The following is an 11,737-nucleotide window of genomic DNA, read 5'->3' on the forward strand; positions in this document are numbered from 1 at the left end:
TTGCTTTTTACCCCGTGCGACAACAGGAAGCCTGGAGAACTTGAAAAAAGAGCGACCAAAGGTTGAAAGCAGGGATCAAAATGGCCAAGCCAAACCAAGCCATCGAGGCATGGGCTCACTCTCGCTTCAAGCTCCTCGAGCCAGTGGGACGAGAAGGGCTCAGCATCACCTCCCACTGTTAGAGCAGCGGGGTTGGGGGCAGGCAGAGGATGTGGTTAGCGTGGAGCTGAGCGAGCAGGCGTGCTCCTTGGGCTTTGTTAGCTGCCGCCTGTAGGTACAGAGCTGACTGCAGAAAGGAATCACAGAATACCCCCAGCTAGAGGCGACCTGCTGGGATCACCAAGTCCAACGCCTGCCACCACACTGCACCACCCAAATATTAATGTCTGTGGGCAGTGTCCAAATGCCCCTTGAGCTCCAGCAACTTGGGGCTGTGAGGACTTCTGTAGGGAGAAAAGGAATAGCCTGGGTAGGATTTTTTTGGTGCTTCCCCCTCTGCTTTCAGCTGAAGGGACTTCAGCACTGAGGCTCAATCCCCTGGGTGTTGTGTGGTCCCAGGGTACCCAGGATGATGTCGGTGGAGTTACAGGGGCACTGGAGCTGTGGTCTTGGGGCAGGCGGTCTCGCCATGGCGCAGTTCCCGTGCCTGTGGGGCTGGGAGCTCGGCTTTGCTTCTCCCCCTGCGCTCTGGATAGCGGTGGTGTGGAGGCGGCAGCAGCCGGGCGTTTGCGTTTTCTGGTGGAGCCGGCTAGGAGGATGGGGCCGTTCGCAGCCGGCCGGGCCCCGCGGTGCTCGTTTCCGTGGGGCGGTGTGGGGAGGAAAGGGCCCCTCTGCCCCCGCACGGAGCTCGGGGCTGACTGCAGCCGTTCCAGGGTAGCCCCCGGAAGGGAAACTGAGGCGCGGAGCGGGGCTACCCCGGGCTGCGGGAAGCGGGGCCGGCCCGTACCCCCCGCCCCCCCCGTCCCCGCCTCCAGCCCGCCCCGCCGGGCGCAGCCAGCGGAGCCGCCGCTGCTCCATCGGCCCTTGCCGGGGCTCTGCCTCAGTTTCCCCCGCGGGCGGCCACTCCCAGCCCGGCTCCCGCCCCGCCGCCGCCGCGCAGCGCCCCGGGCCATGGAGCTGATCGAGCTGCGAGAGCTGCAGCCCGAGCCGCGGCCGGGTCGGGGCCGCCTGGAGCGAACCAACGCGCTGCGCATCAGCCCGGCCCGTCGGCACGGCCCCGGAGTGCGGCCCGAGCCCAGGCCGGCGGCGGCACCGAGCACCGGGCATCGCTTCGAGCCCCGGCGCCGCGGGCTCCACACCTGGTGCGATCTCTGCGGGGACTTCGTCTGGGGAGGCGGCAGGAAGAGCCTCCAGTGCCGCCGTGAGTACCGCTCCCTGCGGCTGCCGGGCACGGCGTCCCGGAGCCGAGCATCCCCCGGGCACTGGGCATCTTCCCTGGGCGTTGGGTGTCCCGGCGTCGAACATCCCGGCAGCATGCATCCCCCTGGCACTGGCTGTTCTGGGATCGGGTATCCTGGTACCATGCATGCCCCTGGGCGCTGGGCATCCCAGTATCAAGCATCTTCCTGGGTGCTGGGCATCTCGGTACTGAGCATTTCCCCTGGCACTGAGCATCCCAGCACCGAGTATAGGGCATCCTTCCCCTGGCACCAGGCATCAGATATCCCGGTATCAGACACCACCACTCCAAGCATGGGGCATCCCAGTACTAGGTTAATACTCCAAAGCCTGGGCATACTGATATAAAACATCCCCTTGGGTACCAGGTGTCCCAGTGCTGAGCCTCCTGGCATCAGGCAGGCTGAGTCACCAGGCATCCTGGTAGCAGCCAGGGCGTGGGCACCTGTTATCAAACATTCCCTCAAGCACTGAGCACCCCTGTACTGAGCATCTCTGCCCAGGGCACTCCCACTGGGTACCAAGCATCCCAGGTACTGAGCTCCTCAGTGCTGAGCACTCCCACCTGGCACTGGGCTTCTCAGTACCAGGCATCCCAAAATGAACACTGCAATCCCAGTATTGGACATCCACCCAGGGCACGGGCATCCTAGTACTGAGCATCCAGGTCCTTAGAACCTGGTACCGAGCATTTCTAGTGGGCATCCTGGTACCGAGCATTCCAGAACCAACCATCCCAGTACGGAGCACCCGGTACCATCTCCCTTGGCATGGGTATCCTGGTATCAAGTATCTGCTCAGGCACCAGGCATCCCATTGTTGGGTGCCCCCACTGTGTAACCCAGGCAGGGGACACAGGCACCTTAGTAATGCCCAGCAGCACCGGGTGCAGTGCGGGTGCTGGCTCCGGGTGCCTCGGTACAGTGTGGGCAGGTGGCATGGGCCGTGCACAGGGTCTGGTGGGGCCGTTGTGCCCACGGTGCCCTCTGCCCCCAGACTGCAGCTTCACCTGCCACTACCGCTGCCGGGCCCTCGTGCGACTGGACTGCAGTGGCCCCGCAGGCACTGGGGACGAGGACGATGGCAGCGAGCAGGAGCTGGAAAAGGACACGAATGTGGTACGGGGCCACGGGGTTGGGGACACGGCGGGAGGGGGGATAGCCCAGGCTGGGCCGTGCCAAGCCAAGGCGCACCGTGCCATGCCAAGAGATGCCGTGCTATAGCACGCTATGGCACGCTGTGCCACGCCACGCCATGCTATGCGGTGCTGCGCCACGCCGTGCCGTGCCGAGCTATGCCGTGCCGTGCCACTCGACGCCATGCCGTGCCGCGGCAGTCCCGGGACCGCAGGGTGCGTGGCCTGGGTGAAATCACCGCCGGAAACGGGGCCGCACCGCCCCCGGCCCGCGTCAGGCCAACGGCCGCGGCGGGGCGGGGCCGGGCTGAGCCGAGCCGGGCAGCGGGAGAGCGGGAGAGCGCGGAGCCGGGCGGGGACTGCGCGAGATACCGGGCCGAGCCGGGACCGAAAGCGGGACCGGAAAGCGGGACCGAACCGAACCGAACCGGGACCTGAGCCGAGGAGCGGCGCCGAGCCGAGCCGGGCGAAGCGCTCGGAGCGCAGCGGGGCCGTGCTGAGCCGAGCCGGAGCGGGCGGGCTGGCGCGGGGCCGGGCGTGCCCCTGTGCCCGGGCCGGGGCTGCTGCAGCCGTGGCCGGGGTGGGGGGCGGCGGCGGCGGCGGGGCGGGGGCCGGCGGCTGCGGGGCGGCGGCGGCGCTGGCGCTGCGCTGGGGCGGCGCGGGGGGCTCAGGGGGCAGCGCGGCCAGCAGCGGCTACTGCAGCCAGGAGGACTCCGACTCCGAGCCCGAGCTCTTCTACACCGCCCGCACCTCCTTCGGCCGCCGCCCGCGTCGTCGCCAGGTCGGTCCCGGGCCGGCCGTGACGTCGTGGGGCTGACGTCATGCGGGGGGCACGGGGTGGTTTTTTGGGTGGGAGGAGTTCGGGAGTACTTCTGCATGGGGGCATGCGTGGGGGCGAGCATGGCTTGCTACTGGGGCAAGCGCGGGGGGGAGAGCGTGCCTTGCTAGGAGCGAGCTGTCCCCATTCCCAGGCGGGTCCAGCAGCCCCCGCCCGCAGCCCCGGCTGCTCCCGTGAGGGAGCACGGGTCCCACGTAAATAGTTATTAACAGATCCGGGCGGGCTGCCCCGAAGCCTAGGGCATCCCCGCGGGGCACCCAGCCTGCCCCGGTGCCGGGCTGGCGGCTGCCTCGGGGACACCGCTGTGATCTGGGGCACTGGGAGGGGACGCCTGGCCCTGGGCTGTCCCGGCTGGGAGGAGCGTGGGTTGGCATCGCCATCTGTCACCCCACCTTCACGGCCCTGGGGTGCCCATCTCAGCTTTGGGGACGGGCACGAGGCCGTGGTGGTGGCTTGGCACCGGGCAACGTGACCCTGCGCAGCCCGTGCTCAGCACAGCCGCTGCCCGGCAGGATGAGCCCAGCAGCTGGGAGACGGCGGAGCTGGACCCGGCGCAGGTGGAGCAACGCATCAAGGAGTACAACAGCCAGATCAACAGCAACCTCTTCATGAGCCTGGTATGAGGATGGGGAGGGACAGAGGGGACCACAGCCCCGGCCCCGCTCACCGCCCCGCCGTCTCCCCGTGACAGAACAAGGATGGCTCCTACACTGGCTTCATCAAGGTGCAGCTGAAGCTGGCGCGCCCCGTCTCTGTGCCAGCTGCCAAGCGGGGCCCTGGAGGGCGGTCGGGGCAGCGCACGGCGGGCGTGAAGCGCCGCACATCCTTCTACTTGCCCCGCGGCACCGTCAAGCACCTGCACGTGCTCTCACACACCCGCGCCAGCGAGGTGATCAGCGCGCTGCTCCGCAAGTTCACCGTGGTGGACGACCCCCGCAAGTTCGCCCTCTTCGAGAGGTCCGAGAAGGATGAGCAAGGTAGAGCCGGAGTGGTGGCATCCCCATAGCGGCAGCGACCCGTAGCACCAGTTGTCCCCCATGGCGGTGGAGTTCCCAGCAGCCCCCCCCCCCCCCCGGCAGTGATGTCCCCATCGCGGCAGCATCCGCTGCGTTCCCTACAGTCGCAGTCCGCGTGGCCGCGGCGCTGCCCCCCATTGCAGCAACGTCCCCGTAGCGGCGGTGTCCCAGTGGCCGTCGTGCATCGCTCTCGCAGCGGTGTCCCCGATGGCGGTGGCATCCCGCGGTGGCAGCGTCCCCGCAGAGTTTTCGTCCCCCACGGTGGTGGCGGCGTCCCCGGGGCGGCAGCCCTTTCCAGCAGCCGCGTCCCCACCCGCGGTGATGCCATCCCGGTGCCACGTCTGCCCGCAGTGTACCTGCGCAAGCTGGCGGACGAGGAGCAGCCGCTGCGACTGCGTCTGCTGGCAGGGCCCAGCGAGAAGGCGCTGAGCTTCGTCCTGAAGGAGAACGAGAGCGGCGAGGTGAACGTGAGTGTGGCGGGGAGGCGCGGTGCCGCGCGGCGGTTCCGTGCGGGCGGTGCGACGTACAGCGCCGTGTCTCCGCAGTGGGACGCCTTCTCGCTGCCCGAGCTGCACAACTTCCTGCGCATCCTGCAGCGCGAGGAGGACGAGCAGCTGCGCCGCGTCCGCCACCGCTACGCCCGCTGCCGCCGGGAGCTGCAAGCCGCGCTGGCCGCCCGCACGCCGGGATGACGCCAACCGCACCGGCACGGCCGCCCGCCGGCGGGGGCGCGTCGCCGGGAGCGCGGGGCGGCGCGGGGCGTCGCGCTCCGATCAATAAAGCGCTGGGAGAATAGGCGAGGCGTGCCCGTGCCTGTGTCTGCGCCGCGCGGTCGGCCCGGGCCTCGGGCGGAGAGGTGGCGGCGGGACTCGAACCCTTGGCCTCCCGCTTCCCGCCGCGAGGCGCCACGAGGGAGACGGCGGCCCGCTCCCTCGTCACGTGACGAGGGCGTCCCACCTCTCCGCGTCACGTGCAGGGGGCGCCGCCGCGCGCCGGAAGTGTCGCAGCGCGACGGTGTCTGCGGCGCAGGCCGGCAGGCAGGGAGGCGGCCGGGCGGGCGCCGGGCCGCTATCGCCGGGCCGCCCCCCGCCTCACCCCGTCCCCTTCCGCCGGGCCCCGCCGCCGCCATGGGTGCCAGCGGCTCCAAGTCGCGGGGGCTGTGGCCGTTCGCCTCCTCGGCGGCGGGCGGCGGCGGAGCCGAGGGTCCCGGCGGGCAGCAGGCCCTGGCCCGGGCGCGGGGCGGGCGCGCCGCCACCCCGTTCGTCTTCACGCGCCGCGGGTGAGCGGGGGGCGCGGCTGCAGCGGGGCGGAGGCGCCGCGGGGCGGCTGCCGTGGGGGTGGGCGGCGGTGACCCGGCGGCGGGGAGGCGGGCGCGCCCCGCCCGGAGCGGGCCCGGCTGGGGGCACCGGGAGCGGCCCGGCGGCCTCGTGCGCGCGGTGCCGCCTGCGGGCGCTGCTCCGGGCCTCCGCCAGCCCTCCTCGCTCACGTGCCCGCCGCCCCTTCCCGCAGCTCCATGTATTACGACGAGGACGGGGATCTTGCCCACGAGTTCTACGAGGAGACGATCGTCACCAAGAACGGGAGGAAGCGTGCCAAGCTGAAGAGGATCCACAAGAACCTGATACCTCAGGTAGCGTGTGCAGAGGGGCGGGTGCGGGGCCGGTAGCTGGCAGCTCCTGCACACGGCCGCAACCCTCAGAAGCCCCGGTTTGCTGCAGGGAAGGCCTGCTTCCTACTGCTCCCGTAGCTCTGGGGCTCCGGCTGCGGTACGGACCTGTTCACACCCGTGCCATCTTGTGGTGCTGTGCCACCCTGCTAGCTTCCTTTCCACAGAGGAGCGGTGCCTGGTGCGTGATGCTGTTGGGCAGAGCAGATGGACACTCTGGATTTGTGCTACGGAGTGCCTGCCCATGACACCCCGTCCACTGAGCACTTTCCCTCTGCTGTGGGAGCTGGCACAGCGGTGTCACATTGTTACAGAGTTGCTGGGAGCAGCGGCCAGAGCCTGTCACGTGCTAATGTGAGCATGCCCTCAGCAGTGACAGCGGTGCTACCACTGATGGGATCTGCATATTGGCTTGCTTGGGATTTGGTCTCCTTTTAAAATAAGTGAATGTGGTGAAGCCAGACAGGGGTTGAGACACTGGTTGAGATGCAGGAGAAAAATGACTTCAGTGTAGGGGAGCTTCTGGGGGTGTAAGTGGAGAATAGGGGGATGGAGCCTGTCAGCAGAGGCAGCCTGCAGAAGTCTGTGAAGCAGGGAAGGCATGGCCCCAGCCTGAACCCAGGGGGAGCTGTTGATGCACTCCAAAGGGCATGCAGAAGGACAGGCTCTGCTGCTCTCACAGAGGAGGGTAGGGATGTGGAGTTGCATCCCATCCTTCCTCTGTGTGGGTTCAAACTCCTGTCGTTAGACAGCATGGCCCAGCTGGAATGAAGCACAGAACGTCTCTTCACTGGCCCAGGCTTTTCTTTGCTCTTTTATCCTAATCCTGCCAAGCAAACGTGCACTTCTCGCCCTGGTGAGCACAGAGCCCCGCTCACACTGCTGTCTCACGAGCGTGTCCTCGCAGTGCTGTGACAGGAGATTGCTTGCCCCAGAGCATGGGAAAGGCGCCTGTAGCTGGCATGGATGGAGCCTGCATTCAGCAGTGTCCCTTGGACAGAAAGCTGCTTTTCTCATGCGCCAGCTGCCCTCACTGCATTTTCTCAGAGAGCTCTTTTCATTCTTTTAAATCCCGTGAATGAAAGGTGCTGAATGAAAAGCGGGGGCAGCCAATATCTGCCAGTCACGCATCAGCTGCCGCACGGGCAGTGCCTGGCAGAGCAGCTCCCTCCTTCCTCGCCCGGCTGCACTCCAGACCCGTCGTGTGCAGCAGCAGCCGCGCCTCCTGTGCCTCCCTGGGGCCAAGGGCAAAGGGCAGAGCACTTCTGCACTGCCTCTCTGCTGTCCTTGCTGCCAGGGTGGCAGCACAGACCTTTTCCTTGAGGGCATGTTGCCCTCAGGATGGTGCCTTGCAGAGCTCTGTTTGCCTGAGAGTGCTTGTTCTGTCTCTGTGCCACCCCCTGTCCACCACTCATCCTCTTCTTTCAGGGCATAGTTAAGCTGGAGCACCCTCGCATTCATGTGGATTTCCCTGTGATCATCTGTGAGGTGTGACTGCTGGGTGCTGCTGCCCGTGGGCGAGACGGACCCGAGTGTCCCCACGCGAGGCTGCCCTGTGTTCCCAGCGAAGGAGGACGCTGAGACGTGGACTGTGGCTCTTCTTCGCCCAAAGGCCAGGCAGGACGGAGCAGGCTTGGCTGGGCTCTACTTGGCTGCTGCTCCTCGGAGGAGATGGATGCCCTCGTGCAACTACATAGAAACATCCTCACTTGAGTCAAAAGACTTAAAATACCTTTTGTAGCCTCTAGCCGACGTTTGGATGGGTAACTGGAACTGCACATGAGCTGCTGTGTGAGCTGTTAAAGGGAGAGCAAGCCTACACTTCTCGCCAGACAAAATCCCTTGCTTCTCAGGTACGCGGCCCAGGGAGAGCCAGGGCAAAGTGACTGCCCAGCAGTTACGTGGCTGGTGTTGCAGCAGTGTGCAGTCTGGCATGGGCACACAGTGCTCCCCAGCAGGTCTGTCCGCAGAAGATAACCGGAAGCTGGTGTAGAAACGCATCCAGCTGAGTGCTGTGCTCCTCTTGGGATGGGGCAGAGGTAGGATGCTGTTATCCTGGCCACCTGTCTCTTCCTTGTACGTGTTCCCTGCTTAACACTGGTTCTGGGACTGCTGCCTGCACCACAGACCCTGAGATCTCTGCAGTGCGGAGCCGTCTGAGTTCCCCAGCAGCATCTGCCTGCCCTGTCTGCCCGCTTGTGCTGTGGGAGCAATCTGGCTCCCGTAGAGCACAGTACCTCCCAATGGGAACAGCCTCAGAAGGGCCAGGCGGGAAGGAAATCATCACTTCCCTCCCCATTCCTCTCAAACAATCAGTCAGTAGGCCTGCCCTGGCTTGGAAATCTCCCTGGCGATGTGAACTACGGTTCCTCCCTCGCCCTGTGCCCCAGCTGGCGGCAGGAGGAGAAATGTGATGCACTTTAAAGGGAGGCTTTCTGCCCCGTCTGGGAAAGCCCTGCTCTCTTCTCTTCTCTCCCACTTGAGCAGATTGGCGCAAATTGGCCTCAGCTGTGCTGCAAAATTCTTCACCTCTGCACAGGGGCCCTGGGTGCTGAGCTGGCTGCTGCTGGGCTGGAGAACAGCACAATCCATGCTGGCACCTGCTAGCACTGGTGGCTGCTGCTCAGCCTCACTGCGCGTGAGGAAGGGGCTCGAAGACAACCTGTGTGTCCACCCCAGGGCATTGGGTGCAGATTTTGCCCAGCTTGCAGCCTGCTCCCACAGTAGCCAGCTTGCATCCCCTCCTTTTTTGTCCCAGAACTTATTTACTTTCTGAGCACTTCAGACGTTCGCTACCTCGATTTTTGATTTAAGCTGCCAGCTCTTGGCTGCCGGCCCTATCGGCGTCCGCATTGGATGTATCCATCCCTGTACCCACCGAGAGCCGCCCAGGCGCAGGGCCGCATTCCTGGCTTCTGGGAGATAAAGGCGGCGTGGCTGTTGCCGTCTTCCTGTCACCGCCTCTTCCCTCCGTGTCCCCCACCCGCTGTTCCCATTGACAGGGGCCGGCGCGGAGGGCGAGGCGGATGGGCTGGGCTCCAGCGGGGAGCTGGTCTGTACTGTGATGCTGGGCATTTCTCTCGACATCCTTTGTTCCCCCGCTTGCTTGGAAGAGTCTGTCTTCAAGTAATCCTCCACTGAAGTGTTTCTTATTCATGCCACCTGCTCTGAGACGGGCTCAGACCGCAGCCTCCTGAGAACGGCGTCTCTGGGGCCGCTTTTGTTCTCTCCCGGAGGCTGCCCTGCCCCTTCCACCCTTCCCCCAGGGCACCGCACACGCTTCCCCCCAGCCCATGTATTCTTCCACCCCTTTTCCCGGCGAGGCAGCAAGCACTGAGCGCCTCACCGAGCTGCTTCTCCCAGCCTGGCCCCGTCCTGCTGCGCGGGGCAGGCAGGTCCTGGGCGTCTGGAGGGAGCTGGAGAAACGTGACAAATGTGTAAATAGTGTCTGTGTCCACTGTGTCGTTGGAGCAAGTGAAACGAGGAAGTTTCCTTTCCTTTTTTTTTTCTTTTTTTCCTTTTTCTTTCTTTTTTTTTTTTTTTTTTTTTACGACTTCTGTGCAACGTTGTGCTTTCCCGTGTGGATGTGTAGCTGGATCGTAATCACAGCACTAGGCGTGCCGGTAGGAAGCGTGGGGTTGGGAAACATACACTATTTATGGTCCTTCCTCTGCCTCCCAGTGCATCTGTCTACTTTTGTTAAATTTCAATAAACTTATTTGTAGATCCTGCAGGTCTGGGGGCTGGTTCCCTGGGGAAGGTTGGGGCTGGGAGCAGCTGAGCCTGTGCCAGGAGGGGGCATTTTGGAGTTCTGAGGAATCTCAGCTTTTTTGGAAGGTTTTGGAAGCTTCTGGCTGGCTGGCACCACAGGGATGCTGGAACTGAGCAGCTCTGCCTGCGCAGCACCTCCCAGCGTCCCCCAGTGAAGCCCTGTGCCTGGGGACAGGGGCAGGTGGTGGATTGTTAGTGGTGGCACTTGATGAATCAGCCCTTTGGCTCTCTTTACCTGCTGATTTCTTCCGACGTGGGCAGCAGCGCTTGCTGAGGGCTGTTCGGGTGAGCACGAGTGCTGGCAAGGAGGGTTCCTGCTGCTGTGCTGCACGTGAGTGGGTAATGGTGATATCTTTGATGCCACATCTTGGGAGCTGGGCTGTGCCGTTTATGATGTGCTGGAGTGAATTCCTCTTTCTCAACTGGAGTGTATCTCCGCCTGGGCTGTGCTGACTCAAACAGACCTCTTCCCACCCCAGCACTGGAGCTCTGCCGGGACAGGATCTGTGCGTCTGTTCCTTAATCACTCGCCTGACAAATCAGTGCCTCATCAATCGCACTAACGCAACGCATTTCTCATCACCGGCATGACCCCATGTCAGACTGCTGCCTGCTGTCCCGTCCTCACCGGACAGAGCGAGCATGATCTCAGTGCAGCCCTGCATCCTGCTCTGCCCTGCAGCCCTGCAAGTGTTTTCCTGCCACCACGTTTACATCATTTCCTCCACGCGAGCCGGCTGCAAAATGAGCAGCTGACGAAGGCTTTAACAAGAGCGATGACCACTATGACTCTAGGGGACCCTGGGCTCCCCGTGCAGCTGGGTCTGCCTGTTGGTCCATGGGGACCAAACCCCTTGGGGACGGCTCACAGTGTCCCGGCAATAGCACTGGCGTCATGGCCAGGTGAAGCTGAACAATGCGGCGGCACTGGCTCAGCCACGGGGCAGCTTTGTGTCCTGCTGGGACGTGTGGCTGTGCCCCATCCCTCAGTGTCAGCCCCTCGCCTGGCCCTGACCCCTGCAGCCACCCCGGGTGACACCCAGCCTCCTGCGCAGGAGGATGGAAAATTTTAAGCATTTCTTGAGCCTGTTTACGGCCCCAGGCAGGCGGCATGGAAGGGAAGGGCAGCACCCGCCTGCACTACGATTTCTTGGCTCCTGGCAGAGGCTTCTTGGCAGGGCAGCGGGCAAAGTGGCACTGTGATCACACTGGGATCTCAGCCCAGGGGTGGAGGACGGAGCCCTGAAGCCATCGGCAGGAGATAACATGGGCAGGGCTGCATGGAGGGGCTGGGGACGGATTCGGTGTGGTGACACGATGGCGTTCCTGTTCCTCGGGAGCACTTCCGGAGATTCAGCCCTGCTTCCTTCCCTGTGCCGGCCGGACTGGGTGGCTCCCAGCCCCGTTGTTGGGTGACATCCTCATCCTCATGGTGTGTTCCCATGCCTGTGGCCACAGGGACAGATGGAGGGAGCTGGCACCAGTGGGGATGCCCCAACATGCAGCTGGCCCATCTCCAGTACTTGGGCCCTGGGGGCACTGAGGCCGGTTTGTCCCCCCTCGCTCTGTGCTTTGGTGGTCTGAGGGGACATGGGGGACATGGATGGGGAGTGTCCCTATGCAGGCCTGTTTGTCACCAACTCGTCACCCCAGGAGCAGATGGCAGCGGGGCCACTGTGACCCTGCCTCTCCCCAGCTGCTGCCTTCAGGCTGACTTCATATCCCGCTGGCAGTGACGGTGACGTATGGGTGCTGCCTTCCCGGCCCCCCGCGCCCTCCTGCCACCCTCACACCCAGACACGGGTGGGCAATGAGGATGGCCGGGCCGCGTCCCCGAGCCCGCCGTCCCCCCGCTTGTCCCCATGCCCAGGGATGCAGCCAGAGCCTCCTCCCACGTCCCCCGGGCAGGAAAC

At 64.6% G+C, this 11,737-nt stretch overlaps 2 protein-coding genes across 3 annotated transcripts; both read left to right on the forward strand.

Moving 5' to 3' along the window:
* Window positions 1-998: 998 nt before the first annotated feature.
* RASSF1 (Ras association domain family member 1) lies at window positions 999-5,122 on the forward strand. Its single transcript, XM_031598575.2, has 6 exons — window positions 999-1,360; window positions 2,395-2,516; window positions 3,884-3,988; window positions 4,063-4,348; window positions 4,739-4,854; window positions 4,933-5,122. The coding sequence occupies exons 1-6, from the start codon at window positions 1,111-1,113 to the stop codon at window positions 5,077-5,079; spliced, it is 1,026 nt and encodes a 341-aa protein (XP_031454435.2). The 5' UTR covers window positions 999-1,110; the 3' UTR covers window positions 5,080-5,122.
* Window positions 5,123-5,168: 46 nt separating this feature from the next.
* On the forward strand, window positions 5,169-9,782 carry TUSC2 (tumor suppressor 2, mitochondrial calcium regulator). Of its 2 annotated transcripts, XR_016470024.1 has the most exons (4): window positions 5,169-5,666; window positions 5,897-6,017; window positions 6,221-6,407; window positions 7,482-9,782. XR_016470024.1 is itself a non-coding variant. In XM_031598577.2 (3 exons), exons 1-3 carry the CDS (start codon window positions 5,515-5,517, stop codon window positions 7,545-7,547), a joined length of 339 nt encoding a protein of 112 aa, XP_031454437.1. In that variant the 5' UTR covers window positions 5,474-5,514; the 3' UTR covers window positions 7,548-9,782. The 2 variants fall into 2 exon arrangements, 1 of the variants encoding a protein (XP_031454437.1); XM_031598577.2 differs by lacking the exon at window positions 6,221-6,407 and having other exon boundaries at window positions 5,474-5,666.
* The last annotated feature ends 1,955 nt before the right edge of the window (window positions 9,783-11,737 follow it).

The sequence above is a fragment of the Phasianus colchicus genome, chromosome 11, assembly GCF_987193195.1.
Source record: "Phasianus colchicus chromosome 11, bPhaCol1.hap1.1, whole genome shotgun sequence".
In the NCBI taxonomy this organism is placed as follows: domain Eukaryota; kingdom Metazoa; phylum Chordata; class Aves; order Galliformes; family Phasianidae; genus Phasianus; species Phasianus colchicus.